The following is a 25,833-nucleotide window of genomic DNA, read 5'->3' on the forward strand; positions in this document are numbered from 1 at the left end:
TCTATTCACTCCATATCACCAGATTTCACAAAGCGGATGACAAACTTGGACATCGACATTTAATGTCAAAGGATGGCACGGCCTTGGAGAGGGTGCAGAGGAGATTTACTAGAATGGAACTAGGAATGAGGGACTTTGGTTAACTGGACAGACTAGAGAAGCTGGGATTGTTCTCCTTACAGCAGAGAAGATTATGAGGAGATTTAATAGAGGTGTTCAAAATTATGAAAGGTTTTGATAGAGTAAGTAAGGAGAAACTGTTACCACTGGCAGGAGGGTCGGTAACCAGAGGACACAGATTTAAGGTAATTGGCAGAAGAGCCACAGAGGAGATGAGGAAAAATTTTTTACGTAGCGAGTTGTTATGATCTGGAATTCACTGCCTGAAAGGGAAGTGGAAGCAGATTCAATAGTAACTTTAAAAGGGGAATTGTGCATATACTTCAAAAGGAAAAAATTGCAGGGCTATGGGGAAAGAGTAGGGGATTGGGACTAATTGGATAGCTCCTTCAAAGAGCTGGCACAGGCACGACGGGCTGTATGGCCTCCTCCTTTGCTGCATGATTCTATGATTCTATAATGTTGCTCTTGAAGCTGCTATACGGAAGAAGAATCTCCTCAAGTGGTCTCGTGAGTAAAGACACACCCCAGTGCAGCACTAAGCCATACAGAACAGAAGATTCCAGGTTTGATTCCCAGTCCTGTGCGGAGTAAGCTGATATCAGCTGAAGCAGTATTGGGGGTATTACAATTTCCCTCAGCATCCCTGGGTTAAATAATGAGCTACGGTTCCCACTTCTGATTGCTGTTTACCCTGCTGGTGTGTAGCGATGAGGACAGGACCAGTCCAGCAGGGCTGACCCTCAATGTGGTTGCAAACAATCACACGTGACAATTTGTCACTTGGGTGAGATGGCTGCCAGCCCCCATGGAACTTGGCCGGCACGTGTCTGTGCCTTCAGTGGAAAGGGGAAAAGCAAAACATGAAAACAAACCCAATTTTCTGCCCTTATTTTTCTCCTCCTCTCCTGTAAGAAAGGGGTTAATTAAATTGTCTTGAAGTCTCTATATTAACCTTTAGCGTTTGCCTGTTAAGTGAGTTTCAATGTTCAGTTTAGTTAACAACAACAAAAACTGGCATTTATATTAGAGTCAGTCATAGAGTTATACAGCACGGATAGAGGCCCTTCGGCCCATGGTGTCCGCGCCGGCCATCAAGCCCTGTCTAATCTAATCCCATATTCCAGCATTTGGTCCGTAGCCTTGTATGCTATGGCATTTCAAGTGCTCATCCAAATGCTTCTTGAATGTTGTGAGGGTTCCTGCCTCCACAACCCTTTCAGGCAGTGAGTTCCAGACTCCAACCACCCTCTGGGTGAAAAAGTTCTTTCTCAAATCCCCTCTAAACCTCCCGCCTTTTACCTTGAATCTATGCCCCCTTGTTATAGAACCCTCAACGAAGGGAAAAAGCTCCTTAGTATCCATCCTATCTGTGCCCCTCATAATTTTGTACACCTCAATCATGTCCCCCCTCACATAGTCCCCCTTTAACATAGTAAAATGTCCCATGGCGCAAACAAAATTTGACACCGAGCCACATAAGGAGATATTAGGACAGTTGACCAAAAGCTTGGTCAAAGAGGTAGGTTTTAAGCAGCGTCTTAAAGGAGGAGAGAGGGGTAGAGAACATAGGAACAGGAGTAGGCCATTTAGTCCCTTGAGCCTATTCTGCCATTCAATGAGATCATGGCTGATCTATGACCTAACTCCATAACCCTTCATTCCTTTGGCTAACGAAAATCTATCAATCTCAGATTTAAAATTAACAATTGAGCTAGCATCAAATGCCGTTTGCAGAAGAGAGTTCCAAACTTCTACCACCCTTTGTGTGTAGAAGTGTTTCCTAACTTCACTCCTGAAAGTCCTGGCTCTAATTTTTAAGCTATATCTCCTTGTACTAGACTCCCCAACAAGCAGAAATAGTTTCTCTCTATCTACCCTATCAGTTCCCCTAAATATCTTGAAAACTTCGATCAAATCACCCCTCAATCTTCTAAATTACAGTGACTACAACCCCAGTTTGTGAAATCGCTCCTCGTAATTTAACCCTTAGAGTCCAGGTATCATTTTAGTAAATCTACGCTGCGCTCCCTCCAAGGCCAATATATCCTTCCTAAGTTGCGATGCCCAGAACTGAACACAGTACTCCAGGTGTTGTCTAACCAGGGCTTTGTATAGCTGTAGCATAACTTCTACCCCTTGTATTCTAGTCCTCTAGATATAAAGGCCAGCATTCCATTAGCCTTTTTGATTATTTTCTGTACCTGTCCATTACATTTTAATGATCTATGTACATGGACCCCTAAGTCTCTTTGGACCTCCACTGTTTCGAGCTTTTCACCATTTAGAAAGTACTCTGATCTATCCTTTTTAGGTCCAAAGTGAATGACCTCACACTTGCCTACATTGAAATCCATTTGTCACAGTTTTGCCCATTCACTTAATCTATTAATTTCTCTCTGTAATTTTATGCTTCCACCTACACTGCTTACAATGCTGCCTATCTTTGTGTCATCGGCAAACTTGGATATGTGGCTCTCTAACCCGTCATCTAAGTCGTTAATAAATATAGTGAATAGTTGAGACCCCAACACAGATCCCTGTGGGACACCACTGGTCATAGCCTGCCAATTTGAGTGCCTGTCCATTATCCCTACTCTCCGTCTCCTGCCACTCAGCCAATTTCCTAACCAGGTCAATAATTTGCCCTCAATTCCATGAGCTTCCACTTTAGCTAACAGTCTCTTATGAGGGACTTTATCCAATGCCTTCTGGAAGTCCATATAAACAACATCCATAGACATTTCCCTATCCACTACTTCAGTCACCTCTTCAAAAAATTCAATCAGGTTCGTCAGGCATGACCTACCCTTTACAAATCCATGCTGGCTCTCTCTGATCAGTGGAAAATTTTCAAGGTGTTTAGTCAATCTATCCTTAATTATAGACTCCAGTAATTTCCCGACAACAGATGTTAGGCTAACTGGTCTATAATTCCCTAGTTTCCCTCTCTCACCTTTCTTAAATAGCGGAGTGACGTGCAATTTTCCAATCTAAAGGAACGGTTCCTGAATCGAGAGAACTTTGGAAGATTATAGTTAGGGCATCTGCAATGTTCTCACCTACTTCCTTTAAAACCCTGGGATGGAAACTATCTGATCCTGGGGATTTGCTGTTCTTTAGTGCCATTATTTTCTTCATTACTGTTAATTTGCTTACATTAATTACGGTGAATTCCCGTCCCTGATTCAAAATTAGTTTCCTTGGGGTGCCCGGTATGCTATCCTCTTCCTCTACTGTAAATACTGACACAAAGTAATTATTTAACATGTCCGCCATGTCCTTATTGTCATTTACAATATCACCATTATCAGATTTTAAGGGGCCCACATTGCTCTTGACCGCCCTCTTTTTCCTAATAGAATTGTAAAAAATTCTTGTGTTGATTTTGATATCCCTTGCAAGTTTCTTATCATACTCCCTTTTTGTAGCTCTTACTATCTGTTTTGTCACCCTTTGCTGGTCTTTGTATCTCTCCCAGTCGCCAGGATCTGTGCTATTTTTTGCATTTTTGTATGATTTTTTTTTAGTTTTATGTTGTCCCTTACCTCTTTTGTCATCCATATCAGAGAGTTTTAGGGAGGGAATTCCTAGGGCCTAGGAAGCTGAAAGCACGGCCACCAATGGTGGAGCGATTAAAATCAGAGATGCATAAGTGGCCAGAATTGGAGGAGCACAGAGATCTCGGTGGGTGGTAGGGCTGGAGGAGGTTATGAAGATAGGGAGGAGGGAGGCCATGGAGGGATTTGTAAACAAGGATGAGAATTTTAAAATCGAGGTGTTGCCTGACCTGGAGTCAATGTAGGTCAGCGAGCACAATAGGAAATAAAAGAAATACCAGGCAAAGACCGTCTTTTAGCTGGTAAGAAATGACAAAGAAGCTGTCTTTGTTAGCTCTAGCCTTGAAAAGGCACCTGCCTGCAAAAAGGGGAGTCTGATCTGTGCGCTGGAAGGACAGTGTTGAATGATAAATGTGGATTAGGTAATGTAGAAACATGTGAATTCTCACATGGCAGAGTGAAAAAAAGGTTTAAAAAGCAAGTGTTAGAACAGATACTTTGGAATTCGTTAAGGTTTGGCAAACCAAGAACTCCTAGCTCGAGAACTGTAACATGTTTGAATTTCACGATGAGCTCGTGAGGTATCACCACAAGTGTGCTGTCAAGTGTATGAGTAATTATTGTCAAATAATAGTTATTACGGTATGCTTAATACTCTGTGAACGTCAACAATAAATGCTTTTGAACTCTATTATTTTGAGGAGTAACATAAACGAATAAGAAAGAACACCCATCCTCTAGCACTCCTGCATTCAGTAGCCACATTATGTTTTCACTCACCTGTGCCTACCATTTGGGCATTGTTGACATTCCTCACCTTGGTTTCCACACAGGTACAGGGTTGAGCCTAGTCAATGGAGAAATAGAAAACAAGTTAGCTCAGCATCAAGCTAAACAGGAAATGCCAGATACACAGGCGTTGGATTACAGGTACTGGGCTACCAATTCGATTATTAGTTGTACTTTCACTGCATTCTTGCCTTTTTGCCCTTATTAATGTGAGGAATCACTGTTATTTTCATCATTGACTGGCTACCTGAATCACAAATGTGGACACATGGAAAGGTCGGCCAATGCCCACTCTATACATATTACGCCATTTACTCTGAATTATAACATCAGTGTGCTACAATCTCTTCCGCACCGTGAAAGCATGTCAACTCACAATCATGGTTCAATTGAAACTCATTGCAGGGATTGCTTGAGTCTGGGGGCTTCTTGGGGCAATTACTTTTAGTCAGTGATGAAAGTAGAGGTTTGAAACATCTATGACACACACTGCCCAATGCCACAGGCTCCATTAAGTTGGATACAAGTTGTTATCTCCCATCTCTTGGGGTGCCAAAGGGCAAATGAGAGTTGGACAACAGATTGTGAGGGTCTTAAGTGGCGAGAGGGACCTCGGAAGATGATAGAATGGTGAAAAGACTACATGGAAAGCCAAAGCTGAGATGCTGCGGCTTTGTACAGGAAGTGAACGGATAAGTGACAACAGGCAGACTGGGGACTGGCAGAGCATGATTGGGATCTCTGGTCATTTTAGTAATTAGGGCTAACTAAGCAAGAGTCAGGGCATAGATTAAAGGGAATTAAAGTTGAGTAGTGGTTTTTGTAGATGATCGTTTGAAGAAAGTAATAGCAATAGTCACTCTTTCAATGTAACAGGAATGGCTTTATCAGTACTAAACTCATGAACAAATTTGGGCCTGGTAATTGTTTGGTTAGGTCACATTTGCAAATAATTGTATTTGAAAAACAGTTACTCTGTTCATTTCTTCTTAATATATTTGTTTGCACATCATGTACTGCATTCATTATAGAATCATAGAAAGGTTACAGCACAGAAGGCAGCCATTCGGCCCATCGAGTCCGCGCCAGCTCTATGCAAGAGCAATCCAGCTAGTCCCACTCCCCCGCCCTGCAAATCTTTTCCTTTCAAGTACTTATCCAGTTCCCTTTTGAAGGCCATGATTGAATCTGCCTCCACCACTCCCTCGGGCAGTGCATTCCAGATCCTAACCACTTGCTGCATAAAAAAGTTTTTCCTCATGTCACCTTTGGTTCTTTTGCCAATTACCTTAAATCTATGTCCTCTGGTTCTTGACCCTTCCGCCAATTAGTCTAATCATCTTGGATTAATTAGTAAGGCCAATGAAGTGAGGCAGGTGGATTAAATAAATATCCACACAAAGTTAAAATGACCTGGTCACTGAAGCACTTTAACCTTTTACTGATGCAGAATTAGCTTTGTGGTGGTGATTGTACTCCCTGTCTTGCTGGTTCCCCATTCATATATACAATGATGGGCCAGCCCCCGAGTGCAGCTTCATACCACGTTTGGTGCAGATGCTATTTCTTCACAAAATAGCCATTTTTTCACCAAAATAAACCAACTATGAACCAGCTACATAATGTTCAGCACAAGCATCAGAAGAACTGGAACGGCCCTTAAATGTTGTTGCCTTTTATACAAAACAAAGGCACCAGGTTTCAGTCTGAACATAAATTGGAGTGCTACAAAGGGTTCCTGGTCCACATTATTATTCAGTGACCGCTGTTGGGATGTGCAAGTGTATATACACATCGGGAGAAAACTGGAGTGAGGGGGTGGGGGGGGGAAGAGAAGGGAATGAACTAATCTCAGGCATTTAGTACACTCTCTAACTCCCATTACTTTATTGAGAATCCCCACCGTTTCCAACCAGTGAACAGATATGTGCTGATCTGAGCTAAGTCCAGTAACCTGCAGAAAAAGCTCCACCACTCACCACTAGAACGCCATTAGTGAGGATCTCATTGGGAGGATCGTTGCTGCAAAAGAGAAGAAAAAGAAACGAGTTGATATTATGGTGGAGAATGAATGTGGGTGGGTTAAGGACCACATAATGGAAGATTCCTGACTGTGGGATTTTCAGAACTGCAATATTCACCCACCATCCCCAAAGCCAGAGCTCCCTCGCTATAACATTATTAGAAAGTGATGTGAAGTCAACTCCTTTCAACCCTGGCCAAGAGGTGAAGTGAAACAATAAGAAGATAGAAAAGTCACTGAACTTCTAACACGCTCCTCCCTCTAGTCTGTTTTAGAGATCCTATAGCAGGACATCTACTGCCCACTTGTCTGTGAGTTATGCATGATGTGGAGGCCAAATTGGGCAAGTGCAGAAAATATCTTAAAAAGCCGACTTAACACAAGGTGAAGATTACACTCCTGAGTCACTCAGAAAATCTTTACAAATTATTCTTAACTCAGCAGCTCTTTTGAAAGCAGCAAATATCTCATAACGTGCATAGCCTGTTAGTTTGCTTCTAATGAGCCTAGTCATATCATCGTTCCCTCAAACACAGCAGGGCCACCATTTAGTATCCAATTCTTCTTTCTCAAATAATGTCACCTAATCTCTCATCACGTTATTTCAAACATTCACTTGCAGAATGGAATGACCATATCAAATCTAACAATCACCAAAGCTTTTAATAAAGTTGGGATGTAAATGCAACTTCCCACATTCAAGCTGAGCAGAGCTGGTCTGATCTCAGCCCAGGCATCAATTGGTCTCAGTACCCGTGGGCTAAAGAGGAGAAGATCAGCCAGAGCTCCTGTTAACGATCACTAACCAGTAACTACTGCTGGAAAGCGTATATAAGGTGAAGACAGGATTAAGACTGGCTGTGATGTCCTCAGGGTCAAACAGTCACTAACCCTAACACAGGCTCTTCTTTAAAGAATGCCCACTTGTTTGGGGTACTGGATGACTGCCAATGCCCATAAAACAGCACCCTAACAAACATGAGCACCCTTAGAAGAGGAGGGAGAGAGAATTGGGTATAAAGAATCTTCCATTCACAGAGCCAGTTACACAAATTTGAACAAATAAATCAACATTAAGAGAAGAAAAATGAACTATGATGAGGGTTCTGTAACAGTTACCGGGTCAGGAAGAGGAATTAGACCCGGAACTGGACACTCAAACAAGGGAAGTGGGAGAGGGATCAACACAACTGTGGTGTGCATCTTCAACTTACCAGGAATAAACTGAAAGGATTCTAATTGGAGTAAAAGGAGTGATCATCTGCTTCTGGGCATGATACGGGATTGTTGCATGTTTCAAATGGTTAAGGAACTAGGTGTAGAGGGGAAACAGTGCAATACCAGACATACTAGATGACAACTAAGGGATCACAAAGGAAGTTACACTAAAAGAATGACCACAACATGCTGGAGTTTGAAGTCAGGTTTAGGATGGAAGTGATGTGGGTTTTGAGAGAATGAGGAGATAACTAAGGGGGTCGGATTAGAACCTATTGTTAGAAGGAAAAACGGAATATTTTCAGGAATACATTATAGAAAATATAAAGTAACCAGGAAGTGATGCGGAGTTTGTACACAGCAGTGTCCATCCTCACCCAGAGTACTGTGTACAATTCTGGTCACTCCAGTACAGCAGGAACATCTTGGCTTTGGAGAGAGTACAACAAAGGGTGACTAAACTGATAACTGGGATTAGGCACCTGAGCTACAGGGGAGGCTACCTGAGCAAAGACTACAGAAATTGGGAATGTTTATGCAAGAGAAGGGAAGGTTCAGGGAGATCTTATTGAAATAGCCACGGTTCTAAGGGACATGGACAAACCAAAGCTCAATAATGTGTTTGATATCGTCACAAACTCTGCAACAAGAGAGTACAGTGGCAAGTTTGGAAATAGAAAGGTGGAGAGACAATTTAGGTTCACTTGACACAGAGGGTGTTGAATGTGTGGAATGGACTGCCCGAGGACATGGCAGGGCACACTGTCAGTAAATCAAAAAACAAGCTTTGGGGAGGGACGAGATGAAGGGATAGAGTTGTTCATGATATTTTCCAGATTCTGGGAAAGCTCTGATAGCTTGGAATGATCTTTTCCATTAATATACGTTCCTATGTACATCTAATTCATCATTTCTGTTTATTTTTAAACTCTCAATTAAAAGCTGGTTTCGAATTTTTAAAAAATAGTTCTCAAGATGTGGGTGACACTGGCAGGACTGCATTTATTACCCATCCATAGTTGCCTTGAGAAGGTGACATTGGGCTTTCCCCTTGAACCAGGGCAGTCTTTGTCATGACGATGCTTCCACAATGGTGTTAGGTGGAGAACTCAAGGATTTTGACCCAGTAATGATGAAGGAATGATAACATATATATCCAAGTCAGAATGGTGAACTTGCAGGTGAGGGTGTTCCAATGACAGGGCTGCTCTTGTCCTTCGCGGTGGTAAAAGTTGCAGTGCTGGGAGTAAGTAAGCTTGATGTTGCCACAGTGCGCCGGTGGCGGAGGGGGTAGATACACTGCACTGTCCTGGTGTAGAGCTTCTTGAGTGTTTTTGAGGCTGCACCCATCCAGGTGAGTAGTGAGTATTCCATCACATCTGTTCATGATTGTCATCACCTCCATCAAATCTCCCCTTAACCTTCTCTGTTCTAAGAAGAACAACCCCAGCTTCTCCAGTCTATCCATGTAACTGAAGTCCCTCATCCCTGCAATCATTCTAGTAAATCTCCTCTGCATCCTCTCTAAGGCCTTCACATCCTTCCTAAAGTGTGGTGCCCAGAACTCTCCCCAATTCTCCAGCTGAGACCTAACCAGTATTTTATAAAGGTTTAGCAAGGGATATAGACAGGTTAAGTGAATGGGCAAGAAGGAAGAATAGAAAAACAGGATATTTTTTAAATGGTGAGAAACTATTAAATGTTGGTGTTCAGAGCAACTTGGGTGTCCTCGCACAAGAAACACAAAAAGTTAGTATGCAGGTACAGCAAGCAATTAGGAAGGCAAATAGCATGTTGGCCTTTATTGGAAGGGGGTTGGAGTACAAGAGTAAGGAAGTCTTACTGCAGTTGTACAGAGCATTGGTGAGACCTCACCTGGAGTACTGCATACAGTTTTGGTCTCCTTATCTAAGGAAGGATATACTTGCCTTAGAGGGAGTGCAACAAAGGTTCACTAGATTAATTCCTGGGATGAGAGGCTTGTCCTATGAGGAGAGATTGAGTAGAATGCGCCTATACTCTCTGGAGTTTAGAAGAATGAGAGGTGATCTCATTGAAACATATTTGATTCTGAGGGGGCTTGACAAGGTAGATGCTGAATGTTTCCCCTGGCTGGAGAGTCCAGAACTAGGAGACATAATCGCAGGATACAAGGTCGGCCATTCAAGGCTGAGGTGAGGAGGAATTTCTTCACGCAGAGGGTTGTGAGTCTTTGGAATTCTCTACTCCAGAGGGCTGTGGATGCTGAGTCACTGAATATATTCACGGCTGAGATGGATAGACTTTTGGACTCAAGGGGAATTAAGAATATGGGGATCGGGTGGGAAAGTGGAGTTGAGGTCGAAGAGCTGCCATGATCTTATTGAATGGCGGAGCAGGCTCGAGGGGCCGTGTGGCCTACTCCTGCTCCTATTTCTTATGTTCTAACATAACTTCCTTGCTTTTGTATTCTATGGGGTCAATTTTCGGATGGCCAAGCGGGTGCGTTCGTAGCAGGGGGGGGCTGCTAAAATTTGGGTATTCCCGGAGTGGGTCCGGAGCCCGGCTCCAACCCGCCCACTTCCGGGTTTACCAATCACTGGCAATTAAAGCCGGCGGGATCCCACTTAAAACAATTATTTAGATAGTTCAGGTCGTTTGCAGACCTGGTTGGTAGGATATTTTGGAGGGGTGGGATTTTCATCTAAACTGAGCGTGTTTCCCGTACTGGGGGAAACACTCCCAGTTGAAACAGACGTGTTGCAGCTACCAGCCTGTGGGAGTTGCAAAGGTCCATTTGACAGGTGTGGGGGGAGACCCTTGCTCATCGCAGGAGGCCACTCTGGACAAGGTTTGGCCTGCACCACGCTCCTCCTAACACTAAAATTCACCAACTTGGAACCTCAACCCCGATGTGCAGACACACTTACCTATCTTGCGGACCCCCTCAAACGTATATCTTCCGGATGGAGGCCGCCATAGCTGCAGTCATGACCTCATCGGAGGACGAACAGCATCACCAGCCTCGCCGTCTACCTCAGACACGTGGAGTTCCACAACACAGTACTGTGACACATCCACCTGCACAGCAGGAGGGAGGGCAACCGCAGAGAAAGATGCGTCGCAGAAGGCACTACCCTCGCCACAGGGTCTATAGACTGAGGTTCAGCTTCCTGGACCTCTCTGAGGAGCACTGCACACAGAGGCTCAGAGTCACTAGACATGTAGTCGTGAACATCTGCATCCCCCTTGATGCCGAGCTGCTCCCGGCTGGCCCAATCACCATCTTCTTTCCTGTCGCTGTCAAAGTCACCACTGCCCTCAACTTCTTCTCCTCCGGATCCTTCCAGGGTGCCACTGGGGACATCGCCAGCATCTCAGTCGTCTGCACAAAAGAGCCCTGCAAATTTGCCTACACACACGCTGCGGTGACCAAATGGGTGGCATTGTCTTCATGGTGATCCTCAGGAAAGGGAATTATTGCATAAGCCAGATAAGATTTGCAAAGACGTGGCAGTAGTGGTGATAACAACATTTAATGTGAGTGGCAAAAGAAACAAATCTAAATGAAAAACATGACATTCCGTCATACACCCTTGTGCATCCCCTTTGTGCTCACAAAACCTTAGCCTTACGTTTACGGGAACCCCTACGTGGTGCTACTCCTGTGGCTTCAGCAGAAGTAGTGGCAGGTTGCTCTTGTCCATGCCCTGACTGATGAGATGCTTTGCGCGGACGCCCTCTGGGTTTCGATGCCAGTGAGGGTCCCTCCAAAGACTGCTCCACCTGCACCTGTGCAGGGGCAGACTCGGCCACCTGGAGCGGAGGCAGCATTGTGGGTACTGGTTGAGAGGGGGGCAACGGGTGAGACATGGAAGCGCTTTGAATGGCGTCCCCTTTCGCCATCATCCCTCTCCTGGGCCAGGCCCACATCACTCCTTCCACCCTGACAGTTTGGAGGGCTTGTGTGAAGCTTTGGAAGGCCAGTTGTAATGTATCTGTCAGCCTGTTGAAGGCAGCAGAATGTTGCTCACCCTGAATCCACACGGCTGTTGTCAGGGCCTGAATGGACTCATTGTTGAGCCGTGCTTGAAGCTCAATGGAGGCTAGCCTCCCCTCCGTCGCAGACATTCCCGCACTTACCCGCAACACTATCTCAGAGATGCCTTTATGTCCCTGCGACAGTATTCCACTCATGCAGGAGTTGGACTCCTCCATCCTCTGCGCGATTGTGGAGAGTGCGCGTGGCAACTGTTCCAGTACCTCGGCAATGTGCTGCTGCCCCTCGATGACTCTCCTTTTCATGGCTGGCCCCCAGGGTTCAGCTTCTGGGTCCAGCTGAGCACAGCCTGGAGAAGAGTGCTCCCACCGATGCGGACTCTCCACGGCTGCCCCTGCCATCAGGGTCTGCTCGTGCTCACATGTGCGTGGTGACTCACCATGTGCAAGCCCAACTAACTGAATACGGGGACCGACAGGTCCTCTGAGGAATTGCCCTCCACAGTCACGGCGCTCGCAGATGGCCCTGCAAGAGAACAGAAAGCAATATTATGCATGTGACCAGATGTTGAGGTGCTGCAGATGCCAAGTGATGTTAAGATCATTCGCTATCATGAGTGCTGAGTGTTAGATTTCTGTCATTAGCCGCTTGTGCGCTCCAAGTCTCGGCGTCCGCCACGTACCGGCACTCCAGCATACGGCTTAATTCCAGTGCCTGCTGCTCTGCGTCGGTGAGGACCACCTGATGTGGCGGGCCCCCTCCGGTCCTTGCCCTCTCCCGGGCATTCTGGCATCTCTTCTTCTATCAAGGCAAAACACAGAGAGGCGTGATTGAGTGATGGTTGCATAGTGACCCGCTGCATGCATTGGTGTGGGTGGGGTGACTGTGAGGGAGATGAATGGCAGGGTGCGTGTGAAACATAGCCATGAGATTGCATGAGGATTGCGTTGCGTGGTAGTGTTCGAATGGGAACTGGGGCAGTGAGTAAGTGCAGGCAAGGTGAGGAGTGATGCGAGAGCGTTGTGGTGGCAGTGCAGAAGGAGTTGTGTGGTGGTGGAGGTGATGTGGAAGACGGAGTGTGGGAGAATGTGTAAGTGTACTCACTTTGGCTGACCTGGTTAGGTCATTAACACGCTTCCTGCACTGGACCCAGGTTCGGGAGATGTTGCTGCTGCTGGTGACCTCCTCTGCCACCTCAAGCCAGGCCTTCTTGGTGGCAGACGCAGGCCACTTCCTCCCGTCCGCTGGGAAAAACGTTTCCCCCCTCCTCCTGACCCCATCGAGCAGCCCCTGGAGTGAGGAGCCTGAGAACCTTGGAGCAGCCTTGCCTCTTGGCTGCTCCATGTTGCCAATTTGGTTCTTTGCTGCAGGAGGACTGCCCCTTTAAATAGGGCTCTTCCTGCTGACAGCCTGTGATGTGGGTGCGCAGTGCGCCCGCTGCGCAGGTCTGCTACGGGAAACCCGGAAGCACGCATAAGCACCTTCAATTAGGCTGCAATCGCGTGCGGAGCACCCCGATTTCACTGGGCGCATTACCCACGCGCCCAGTCGACCCCCCGCTGCCAACCCGCCTCCCTAATATTGGAGCCTATGCCTCTGTTAATAGAGCCCAGGTTCCCATATGCTTTTTTTAAACAGCCTTCTCAACTTGTCCTGCCACCTTCAAAGATTTGTGTATGTGAACCTCCAGGTCTCTTTGTGCCTGCACCCCCTTTAAAATTATACCATTTAGTTTATATTGCCTCTCCTCATTCTTCCTACCAAAATGCATCACTTCACACTTCTCTGCATTAAATTTCATCTGCCATGTGTCTGCCCATTTCGCCAGTCTGTCTATATCCTCCTGAAGTCTGTTGCTATCCTCTACATTGTTTACCACATTTCGAAGTTTTATATCATCTCCAAACTTTGAAGTTATACCCTCTATACCCAAGTCCAAGTCATTAATATATATCAAAAAGAGCAGTGGTCCTAATACTGACCCCTGGGGAACACCACTGAATACTTCCCTCCAGTCTGAAAAACAACCGTTCACCTCTATGTCAGGTAGTTGCCTGGATCATAGCTGCACTGGAATAGCTTGGCTAGGGGGCCGGCTAGTTCTGGTGCACAGGTCTTCGGCACTTCATCCGGGATGTTGTCAGAGTCCATAACCTACACTGTTCAAAGTACTCAGTCGTTTCTTAAATGTCACATGGATGGACATTGGCATCCATGGCAAATGGCTTTGAAAACAAACACAATTTAAATAACGGCCTATAAAACTGAACAGCATTTGTCCTATCCTCAAGCCCCCTGAACAGTAATTTCAATACTCACCATTTTTCCAAATGAAACTCCACTTCCAGCTGCTCCTTATCCTGCAAGAAACAGGTAATGAGACTCCTTTGCCCATTTATTATTTTTGGCCTTCAATCCTGCATTCACAGCTTAAAAGAAAGTAAATCTAACTATCAGATTGTGTTTTAGTTTATATTGCTTTAAAAATATAATTGCTTGGGAGACTGGATGGTGCAGTGGTAGATATTGCCCTTCTATCTCTGGAACCTGGTTTAAAATCAGCCCAGTCTGATGGGACCAAGATTGGCCTCAGCAACCCTGGGCTAATAGGAGAGAAGTAAGTTGGGATTCCCCATCATCGCTCTCCAATGACCCCTGCTGGAAAGTATGCATGTATGGATGTCAGAGAACTAGTGAATCATCCCTGGCCGTAATGCATCCCCCATGGTTGAACAGCCTGCTCAATGTCTAGGCTCACACATGAAGAATGGCAGCTTGTGCAAGATATTGGAGAGAGAGAAAACAATCAGTGCTTGAGAAACTGTATCCCACCAACAGTCAGCAGCTTCAGGACAAGGCGGACAACTGCCCAAAAATACCTTGGTAAGTTCCAGCACAATATTATCTAAACACCTTTCACATGAGAAAGAATGTGCATTTATACAGACCTTGCATGTCCTCAGGGCGTTTCACAGCCAATTCATTACTTTTGAATTGTAGTTACTATTGTTACGTAGGCAAACATATTTCATTCCACGCTTGTGAACTATTTGGCTGGGTTCCCCTTCTATAAACACTATCTCCATTGGGACTGTGTTATGCATCTCCTGACCATCCATGGCACTCACTATTTTTCCTTAATGTGTACAGAAAAGGAACCCATGTCCAGTTGTATTATCGCAGCAAACGAATGCCTAACCTTCAGGTCTATGGTAGTGTTCAAACTGTGCCCAAGTTGAATTTTTCCGATATCGAAGGCTACCGACGACAGAAGTTTTTTCCCTTTAACATTGGCATCATAGAGGGAGAGCTCTAGTACATTCTAAATAGAACAAAAAAAAATTTTACTAACAGGACAAAAAAGCGTCTCACAATGGACTACCGCAAAATACTAGGAGAGCACCAGGCAAATGACTTGATCAGTTGTAATGGGAACTGGTAGCTGTTTCCCCTTGTCTGCCTCCAAATAGGCCGTATTGCAAAATGGAGGGTGGCACAGTACACGGACTCCATTGCTAAGTGTAAAAGATGAACAGCATTCTGCAACAAGTATAGAAGCAGCAAAACCATTTTGATTCAAAAAGTTAAAAGTAAAGAACTATCCTGTTAATACCAGCTTGTCCCTTTTAAGATAGCAGCTCAGAGAACAGTAGTGTCAGATTTTTATGGGGGGCAGTCTGTCCCTGATCTGCATCTTGTGCTATCAGAGGAAATCTGTGTGCAGAGCCGACACTGATTTCCATTGAATTTCCATTGCTGCGCCTTCTTCAGGGTGTAATCAGATGCAGACACCAGAAAAGCCATGGGGGAAATTTGGATGTAGTGATTTTCAGGAGCAGAATGGGAGAAAATGGTTAGTGCCCATTTGCACTTGTTTTTTGGGTGCTATTTGGAAAAGAGCAGAACAAAATTGTTACTCTGGTCCTTTCCAGAAATCCAGCAACATAAATCCTGTAAAAAAAAAGCCCAAATCATATTGCAAATCAAGCTCGCAGGGCTGGGTCTACCTCATCTAATTGCTGATTGGCACAACTCTAAAACGTGCCTGAGTTTTGTTAGATTCTCAAGTGTGTCCATAAGACAGTCGGTCTAACTTCAAGAAGAAAAAAAGTCTTTCTGTCAATCTTATCCCATGGAAGCTCTTGCCTCAAACTCAGTTCAACGTTTGTCTGGAGGTGAAAGACTAAGTAAATCAGACCTACAAAGAAACAACTAAAACACATCTCACAGCTCCCAGATCAACAATTAACTCTTCCTAATCAACACATCTCAAATCATTAAGATTAATGGATGTCAGTGTTTTTTCAAAAACAATTAAACCTATAAACACACCCTCCAAACACAAGTGCACCTACAGATTAAACACCCCATCTAAAACAAGTATGCCTATAGATTAAACACCCCTTCCAAAAACAAGAATGCCTATAGATTAAACACCCCTTCCCAAAACAACTCCACACAGAAAAACAAAGGACAAAATTCCATGGGGATTCTACCAGTCGCCAGCATAATTTTGCTGGGAATCCGGTGGAATCCCCAAGGAAATGGGGAAGACCAGTTACGTCAATTAAATGGGCTAGTTATAAACAGGGAATAGACTGGAGTAAAGGTATAAGGTAACTTAGGCAAAAAAATCATGGGAAAAGGAATAGTGTTTAAGAAAAAGGGTTCAAATTGTGTGGGAAATTAATTGGGGGAGCTGCAAGCAATTATTTTACAGGAAGATCTAGACTTAATAGCATTAACAGAAACCTGGCTGCAACCTGTACCAGAATGGAAAAGTAAACATAGAGATATAATGTATTTAGGAGGGACAGAGAAGATAAGAAAGGAGGTGGAGTGGCAATATTGGTAAAAGAGGGAATACAGACTGTAGAGAGGGTTGATGTAGACAAGGAAGGGGTACAGACAGAGTCGATACTGTTGGCGCTCAAAGATTTTTTAAACAAGGCTAGTTACATTAGTAGGGGTGTATTATAGACCTCCAAATTGTGGGAAAGAAATGGAAGAGGAAATCTGCAGTCAGATTAGAGAAATGCGTAGGAAGAACAAAACTGTTGTTTTGGGGAATTTTGGGACAGAAAGGGAATAAATGGAGAAAAGGGAATGGAATTCCTAAAATGTGTGCAGGACTCCTTCAAGCAGTATATTAGAAGGCCTACAAGAGTGGAGGTGTTGCTAGATCTAGATCTGGGTAATGAAATGAGTAATGGTTAAGGCAGAAACTAAGTCAAAATTCAAGATTAGATTGGATAGGTGGAAGAAAATAAAGGGGTTGGAGGGCTAAGGGAATGGGATGTGTAAATGTGATTGGAACTATTTGCTCACATGGAGAGTAAACGTCGACATGGATTGGTTGGGCTGAATGGCCTGTTTCTGTGCTGTAACTTCTACATATTTCTGTCAATGACAGGCCAGGGGCTGGAGCCGGAATGGGGACTCTTTAAGCTGTGGGTTCCTGGTCCTAGTCCCAGTTGGGCACCCAGCATAACAATGGTGGCTGGTGCACTGAGACAAATGCAGGGCTCATGTAGGCCCCAGAGGTGGGGTCTAGATCTACAGCCCCAAAGAGAGCATATTGATTTTTAAAAAAATATTTTCGCACCCTTGCTTGAAGGGCAGAGTCAGGTCCTGGCTAATCTCCACCACAGGTGGGAGGGCAGCTATCCCAGTTTCCAGATACAGAGAGCAGGCAGGCAGATGCCAAAGAAGCATTCCAAGGGGCACTTGCACCGCTTGACCCATTGAAATGCGATACCCTCCAACTGACCCCACAAACTCCAGTGTGGGTTGTTGTTGGGAGGGCATTGGCAGGCCTGATCCCAATCTAACAGCCAGGATTGCAGCCTATGGAATTTCAGTGACAATTACATCCACAAAAATAATTGCACCAATAGAATGAAGACAATTTTATCTATAGAATAAATGGCCCCCAAAAAGGTATACCCACAAAATGACCACCCGAAAACAGGTATACCTAAATGAACACCCCAAAATAATGATATCTCGAGAATGTTTTGGGTTGCTCAATTATAGCTATATAATGATCACTCCAAAAACAGTTATACCTGCAGAATGAGCATCCCCAAAATAAATATACCCATAGAATGAATACCCCCAAATCAATTCTATCTCTAGAATGAACACCCCAAAACAGTTATACCTATAGAATGAACACCCCAAAACAGTTATACCTATCGAATGAACACCCCTAAAACAATTATACCCATAGAATGAACACCCCTAAAACAATTATACCCATAGAATGAAATCCCCAAAACAACTATACCTATACAACGAACACCCCCAAAAACAATTATACCTGTAGAGTTAACACATCCAAAACAATTATATCTATAGAATAAACATTCCCACAACATATACGTAGAGAATGAACAACCCAAGATGGTTATACAGATGGAATGAACACCAAGAAAAAAAATACCTATAGAATGAACAACCCAACACAGTTATAACTGTGGAATGAACATCCCCAAAACAGTCATACCTATAGAATGAACACACGCAAAACCGTTTTACCTAGAGAACAAACATCTTAAAACAATTAAATCTATAGAATGCACATATCAGAACAGTTATACCCATAGAATGAACACCCTCAAAACAATTATATCTCTAGGCTGAGCAGCCCCAAAACAATTACATCTATAGAATAATCACCCCAAAAACAATTATACCGATATAATGAACACATACAAAACTCTAGAGGAATCAAGGAATATGGAGATCGGGCGAGAAAGTGGAGGTGAAGTCGGAGATCAGCCACGATCTTAGTGAATGGCAGAGCAGGCTCGAGAGGCCGCATGGCCTACTCCTGCTCGTATTTCATATGTTCATAAAACAGTTATATCTACAAAACAAATACCCGCAGAACAATTATACCTATAGAATGATCAGCCCAAAACAATTGTAACTATATAATAAGCACGCAAAAACAATTACATTTTAAGAACACCCCAAATCAATATGTATATATAGAATGAACACCCCAAAACAGTTATACCTGTATAATAAACAACCCAAAATAATTATATCTCCAGAATGAACATCTGAAAATAATTATACCTATCTAATGCACACCTCCAAAACGTTTACACCCATAGAATGAACACCCTCAAAACAATTATATCTCTACAATAAACATCCAAAAACAATTATACCCATAGAATGAACATCCCAAAACAATTATACCCATAGAATGAACATCCCAAAACAATTATACCCATAGAATGAACATCCCAAAACAATAATGCCCATAGAACAAACATCCCAAAACAATTATACCCATAGAATGAACATCCCAAAACAATTATACCCATAGAACGAACATCTCAAAACAATTATACCCATAGAATGAACATCCCAAAACAATTACGCCCATAGAATGAACATCCCAAAACAATTATACCCATAGAATGAACGTCCCAAAACAATTATACCTATAGAACCTACATCTCAAAATAATTCTGCCCATAGAACGAACATCCCAAAACAATTACACCCATGGAATGAACATCCCAAAACAATTATACCAAAACAATGAACATCCCAAAACAAGTATACCTATAGAACCTACATCTCAAAATAATTCTGCCCATAGAACGAACATCCCAAAACAATTACACCCATGGAATGAACATCCCAAAACAATTATACCAAAACAATGAACATTCCAAAACAATCATACCAAAACAATGAACATCCCAAAACAATTATACCCAGAGAATGAACATCCCAAAACAATTATACCCATAGAATGAACGTCCCAAACAAATTATACCCACGGAATGAACATCCCAAAACAATTATACCCATATTTTGAACATCCCAAAACAATTATACCTATAGAACCTACATCTCAAAATAATTCTACCCATAGAACGAACATCCCAAAACAATTACACACATGGAATGAACATCCCAAAACAATTATATCAAAACAATGAACATCCCAAAACAAATATACCCATAGAACGAACATCCCAAAACAATTATACCCATAGAATCAACATCCCAAAACAATTATACCCATAGAATCAACATCCCAAAACAATTGAACCCATAGAATGAACATCCCAAAACAATAATGCCCATAGAACAAACATCCCAAAACAATTATACCTATAGAACCTACATCTCAAAATAATTCTGCCCATAGAACGAACATCCCAAAACAATTACACCCATGGAATGAACATCCCAAAACAATTATACCAAAACAATGAACATCCCAAAACAATTATACCAAAACAATGAACATCCCAAAACAATCATACCAAAACAATGAACATCCCAAAACAATTATACCCATAGAACGAACAACCCAAAACAATTATACCCATAGAACGGACATCCCAAAACAATTATACCCATAGAATTAACATCCCAAAACAATTATACCCATAGAATCAACATCCCAAAACAATTATACCCAGAGAATGAACATCCCAAAACAATTATACCCATAGAATGAACGTCCCAAACAAATTATACCCACGGAATGAACATCCCAAAACAATTATACCCATATTTTGAACATCCCAAAACAATTATATCAAAACAATGAACATCCCAAAACAAGTATACCCATAGAACGAACATCCCAAAACAATTATACCCATAGAATCAACATCCCAAAACAATTGTACCCATAGAATGAACATCCCAAAACAATAATACCCATAGAATGAACATCCCAAAACAATTATACCCATAGAATGAACGTCCCAAACAATTGTACCCATAGAATGAACATCCCAAAACAATTATACCCATAGAATGAACATCCCAAAACAATTATACCCATAGAATGAACATCCCAAAACAATTATACCCATAGAATGAACATCCCAAAACAATTATGCCCATAGAACAAACATCCCAAAACAATTATGCCCATAGAACAAACATCCCAAAACAATTATACCCATAGAATGAACATCCCAAAACAATTATGCCTATAGAATGAACATCCCAAAACAATTATACCCATAGAATGAACATCCCAAAACAATTATGCCCATAGAACGAACATCCCAAAACAATTATACCCATAGAACAAACATCCCAAAGCAATTATGCCCATAGAACAAACATCCCAAAACAATTATACCCATAGAACGAACATCCCAAAACAATTATACCCATAGAACAAACATCCCAAAGCAATTATGCCCATAGAACAAACATCCCAAAACAATTATACCCATAGAATGAACATCCCAAAACAATTATATCCATAGAATCAACATCCCAAAACAATTATGCCCATAGAACAAACATCCCAAAACAATTATACTCATAGAATGAACATCCCAAACAATTGTACCCATAGAATGAACATCCCAAAACAATTATACCCATAGAATGAACATCCCAAAACAATTATGCCCATAGAACAAACATCCCAAAACAATTATGCCCATAGAACAAACATCCCAAAACAATTATACCCATAGAATCAACATCCCAAAACAATTATGCCCATAGAACAAACATCCCAAAACAATTATACCCATAGAGTACATCCCAAACAAATTATACCCATGGAATGAACATCCCAAAACAATTATACCCATAGAATGAACATCCAAAAACAATTATACCATAGATTAAACATTCAAAAACAATTATACCTGTAGAATGAACACACGCAAAACTCTAGCAACTCGTTGGACTTTTGGGTCATCAAGGGATATGGGGATTGGATGGGAAAGTGGAGTTGAGGTAGAAGTTCAGCCATGATCTTATTGAATGGTGGTGCACACTCGAGGGCCGTATTGCCTGCGCCTGCTCCTATTTCTTAGGTTCTTAAAATAATTATATCTATGGAACAAATACCCCTGATACAGATATACCTATAGAATGATCAGCCCAAAACAATTACATCTAAAGAATGAACATCCCCAAAACAGTTCTATCAATAGAATACCAAATTTATATCTATAGAATGTACACCCCCAAAACAGATATAACAATAGAATGAACAGCCCAAAACATAATCTATTGAATCAATGAATATCTATAGAATCTGTGAACATCCCCATCCTCAATGATGGCAGAGCCCAGCACGTGAGTGCAAAAGACAAGACTGAAATGTTTGCAACCATCTTCAGCCAGAACTGCCGAGTGGATGATCCATCTCGGCCTCCTCTCAAGATACCCGCCATCACAAAAGACAGTCTTCGGCCAATTCAATTCACTCTGTGTCATACCAAGAAACGGCTGAGTGCACTGGATACAAGAAAGGCTATGGGCCCCGACAACATCCCGGCTGCAATGCTTTAGACTTGTGCTCCAGAACCAGCCGCGCCTCTAGCCAAGCTGCTCCAGTACAGCTACAACACTGACATGTACCCGACAATGTGGAAAATTGCTCAGGTATGTCCTGTCCATAAAAATCAGGACGAATCCAATCCGGCCAATTACCGCCCCATCAGTCTACTCTCAATCATCAGCAAAGTGATGGAAGGTCAACAGTGTTATCAAGCGGCACTTACTCACCAATAACCTGCTCACCGATGCTCAGTTTGGGTTCCGCCAGGACAGCTCGGCTCCAGACTTCATCACAGCCTTGGTCCAAACATGGACAAAAAAGCTGAATTCTAGAGGTGAGGTGAGAGTGACTGCCCTTGACATCAAGGCAGCATTTAACCGAGTGTGGCACCAAGGAGCCCTAATAAAATTGAAGTCAATGGGAATCAGAGGTAAAACTCTCCAGTGGCTGGAGTCATACCTAGCACAAAGGAAGATAGTCGTGGTTGTTGGAGGCCAATCATCTCAGCCCCTGGGCATTGCTGCAGGAGTTCCTCAGGGCAGTGTTCTAGGCCCAACCATCTTCAGCTGCTTCATCAATGACCTTCCCTCCATCATAAGGTCAGAAGTGGGGATGTTTGCTGATGATTGCACAGTGTTCAGTTCCATTCGCAACGCCTCAGATAATGAAGCAGTCCGTGCTCATATGCAGCAAGACCTATACAACATCCAGGCTGCGGTGTGTACCATCTACAAGATGCACTGCAGCAACTAGCCAAGGCTTCTTCAACAGCACCTCCCAAACCCATGAATGAATTAATAAAAAAGAATGAATGCCCCCAAAACAATTATACCTAGAGAACGAACACTCTCAATTCAATGACAACCACACAATGAACACCCAAAAAATAATTATATCGATAGATTTTTTTTATTCGTTCATGGGATGTGGGCATCGCTGGCAAGGCCAGCATTTATTGCCCATCCCTAATTGCCCTTGAGAAGGTGGTGGTGAGCCGCCTTCTTGGACCGCTGCAGTCCGTGTGAAGGTTCTCCCACAGTGCTGTTAGGAAGGGAGTTCCAGGATTTTGACCCAGCGACAATGAAGGAACGGCGATATATTTCCAAGTCGGGATGGTGTGTGACTTGGGAGGGGAACGTAGAGGTGGTGTTGTTCCCAGGTGCCTGCTGCCCTTGTCCTTCTAGATGGTAGAGGTCGCGGGTTTGGGAGATGCTGTCGAAGAAGCCTTGGCGAGTTGCTGCAGTGCATCCTGTGGATGGTGCACACTGCAGCCACAGTGCGCCGGTGGTGAAGGGAGTGAATGTTTAGGGTGGTGGATGGGGTGCCAATCAAGCGGGCTGCTTTGTCCTGGATGGTGTCGAACTTCTTGAGTGTTATTGGAGCTGCACTCATCCAGGCAAGTGGAGAGTATTCCATCACACTCCTGACCTGTGCCTTGTAGATGGTGGAAAGGCTTTGGGGAGTCAGAAGGTGAGTCACTCACCGCAGAATACCCAGCCTCTGACCTGCTCTTGTAGCCACAGTATTTATATGGCTGGTCCAGTTAAGTTTCTGGTCAATGGTGACCCCCAGGATGTTGATGGTGGGGGATTCAATGATGGTAATACTGCTGAATGTCAAGGGGAGGTGGTTAGACTCTCTCTTGTTGGAGATGGTCATTGCCTGGCACTTGTCTGGCGCGAATGTTACTTGCCACTTATCAGCCCAAGCCTGGATGTTGTCCAGATCTTGCTGCATGCAGGCTCGGACTGCTTCATTATTTGAGGGGTTGCGAATGGAACTAAACACTGTGCAATCATCAGTGAACATCCCCATTTCTGACCTTATGATGGAGGGAAGGTCATTGATGAAGCAGCTGAAGATGGTTGGGCCAAGGACACTGCCCTCAGGAACTCCTGCAGCAATGTCCTGGGGCTGAGATGATTGGCCTCCAACAACCACTACCATCTTCCTTTGTGCTTGGTATGACTCCAGCCACTGGAGTGTTTTCCCCCTGATTCCCACTGACTTCAATTTTACTTGGGCTCCTTGGTGCCACACTCGGTCAAATGCTGCCTTGATGTCAAGGGCAGGTACTCTCACCTCACCTGTGGAATTCTGCTCTTTTGTCCATGTTTGGACCAAGGCTTCAATGAGGTCTGGAGCCGAGTGGTCCTGGCAGAACCCAAACTGAGCATCGGTGAGCTGGTTATTGGTGAGTAAGTGCCGCTTGATAACACTGTCGACGACACCTTCCATCACTTTGCTGATGATTGAGAGTAAGCTGATGGGGCGGTAATTGGCCGGATTGGATTTGTCCTGCTTTTTGTGGAAAGGACATACCTGGGCAATTTTTCACACTGTCGGGTAGATGCCAGTGTTGTAGCTGTACTGGAACAGCTTGGCTGGAGGTGCAGCTAGTTCTGGAGCACAAGTCTTCAGCACTGCAGCTGGGATGTTGTCGGGGCCCATAGCCTTTGCTGTATCCAGTGCACTCAGCCATTTCTTGATATCACGTGGAATGAATCGAATTGGCTGAAGACTGGCTTCTGTGATGGTGGGGATATCGGGAGGAGGACAAACGGATCATCCATTCGGCACTTCTGGCTGAAGATGGTTGCAATCGCTTCAGCCTTGTCTTTTGCACTCACGTGCTGGACTCCGCCATCATTGAGGATGGGGACGTTTACAGAGCCTCCTCCTTCCGTTAGTTGTTTAATTGTCCACCACCATTCACGACTGGATGTGGCAGGACTGTAGAGCTTTGATCTGATCCGTTGGTTGTGGAATCGCTTAGCTCTGTCTATGGCATGTTGTTTCCGCTGTTTAGCATGCATGTAGTCCTGTGTTGTAGCTTCACCAATGCATCCTACGCCCAAAACAAACATTCCTACAGATTGAACAAACTCAAAACAATTACAGCTATTGAGTGAACACCCCTCCCAATGTGACACAATATGGACTCCACACATCCAAACAATTGGGGTTACCTTTCCCGACTGGCAGGACTGGTGTTGCCAACAGCATTTAAACTGTAATCAACGTTATGGCCTCTAACTGTTCCAAGTCACAGCAGGGTGTTTCCTTTTCTCAGGCTTACCTTCACCGTACTCTGGATCCTGTAATTGAAGGTTTCATTCCACTCGGGATTGTTGGTATTGGAAATGGTTTTTGTCTGGTAATCGACTACAGATGCCGTTGGGAGACGTAAAGAAACATAACAATCTCCTTCCGTTACTGTGAACAGTTACAACAGTGAAACAATCAAAAGATGTGTCAATGCCATGCGCAGGAATCTTACAGCATGGCAGCGCAAGGCAGGCAGTCATGGTTGCTGCTATTCCTGCATGCAAAAAGAGGCCAGATCAGAACTACCACAAATATGATTAGTGGCACAGGCACAATATGCCGAATGGCCTCCTTCTGTGGTATATGGTTCTATGAAATGCAATCGGTGATAAAATGACGTCATTGCCCCACATTCTGCATGTTGGCGCACTTGCGTTCATGTATCACGTGAATTTGCTGCGATTTTCACTGATGTTTCAAGAAAAAACTTTTATTGGAACCTTGCACTTAAGGAGGCCTTGTTGCCCTGACGACACAACCTGCCTATCATTTCACCAGATACATGAACGCAAGTGCGCCATCACGCAGTACGAGGGGCAATGACACCACTTTATCACCGATTGCATTTCATAGGATCATCTCGCACAGAAGGCGGCCATTCGTGTCTGTGTCGCTAATAATATCCCTCTTGCCAATGTTTATTTTGGTATCTACAATTCTGACCAATTTACATTGAGATTCTGAATCAAGTCACTGATGCATGTTGGAAATAGCAGTGATCCCAATACCGATCCCCAGG

General features: G+C 43.8%; 1 protein-coding gene across 2 annotated transcripts in view; it reads right to left on the reverse strand.

Moving 5' to 3' along the window:
- Positions 1 to 25,833, reverse strand: part of LOC137326252 (cytosolic phospholipase A2 zeta-like) — a 101,777-nt gene that overhangs the window by 67,561 nt on the left and 8,383 nt on the right. For both annotated transcript variants that reach the window (XM_067991172.1, XM_067991171.1), the window contains exons 3-7: positions 25,066 to 25,202; positions 14,889 to 15,011; positions 14,009 to 14,049; positions 6,449 to 6,491; positions 4,461 to 4,527 (exon numbers count right to left, since the gene is read on the reverse strand). In XM_067991172.1, coding sequence (XP_067847273.1) covers positions 4,461 to 4,527; positions 6,449 to 6,491; positions 14,009 to 14,049; positions 14,889 to 15,011; positions 25,066 to 25,202 — 411 coding nt within the window. The remainder of the gene's footprint in view (positions 1 to 4,460; positions 4,528 to 6,448; positions 6,492 to 14,008; positions 14,050 to 14,888; positions 15,012 to 25,065; positions 25,203 to 25,833) is intronic.

Source organism: Heptranchias perlo, chromosome 10 (genome assembly GCF_035084215.1).
Source record: "Heptranchias perlo isolate sHepPer1 chromosome 10, sHepPer1.hap1, whole genome shotgun sequence".
In the NCBI taxonomy this organism is placed as follows: domain Eukaryota; kingdom Metazoa; phylum Chordata; class Chondrichthyes; order Hexanchiformes; family Hexanchidae; genus Heptranchias; species Heptranchias perlo.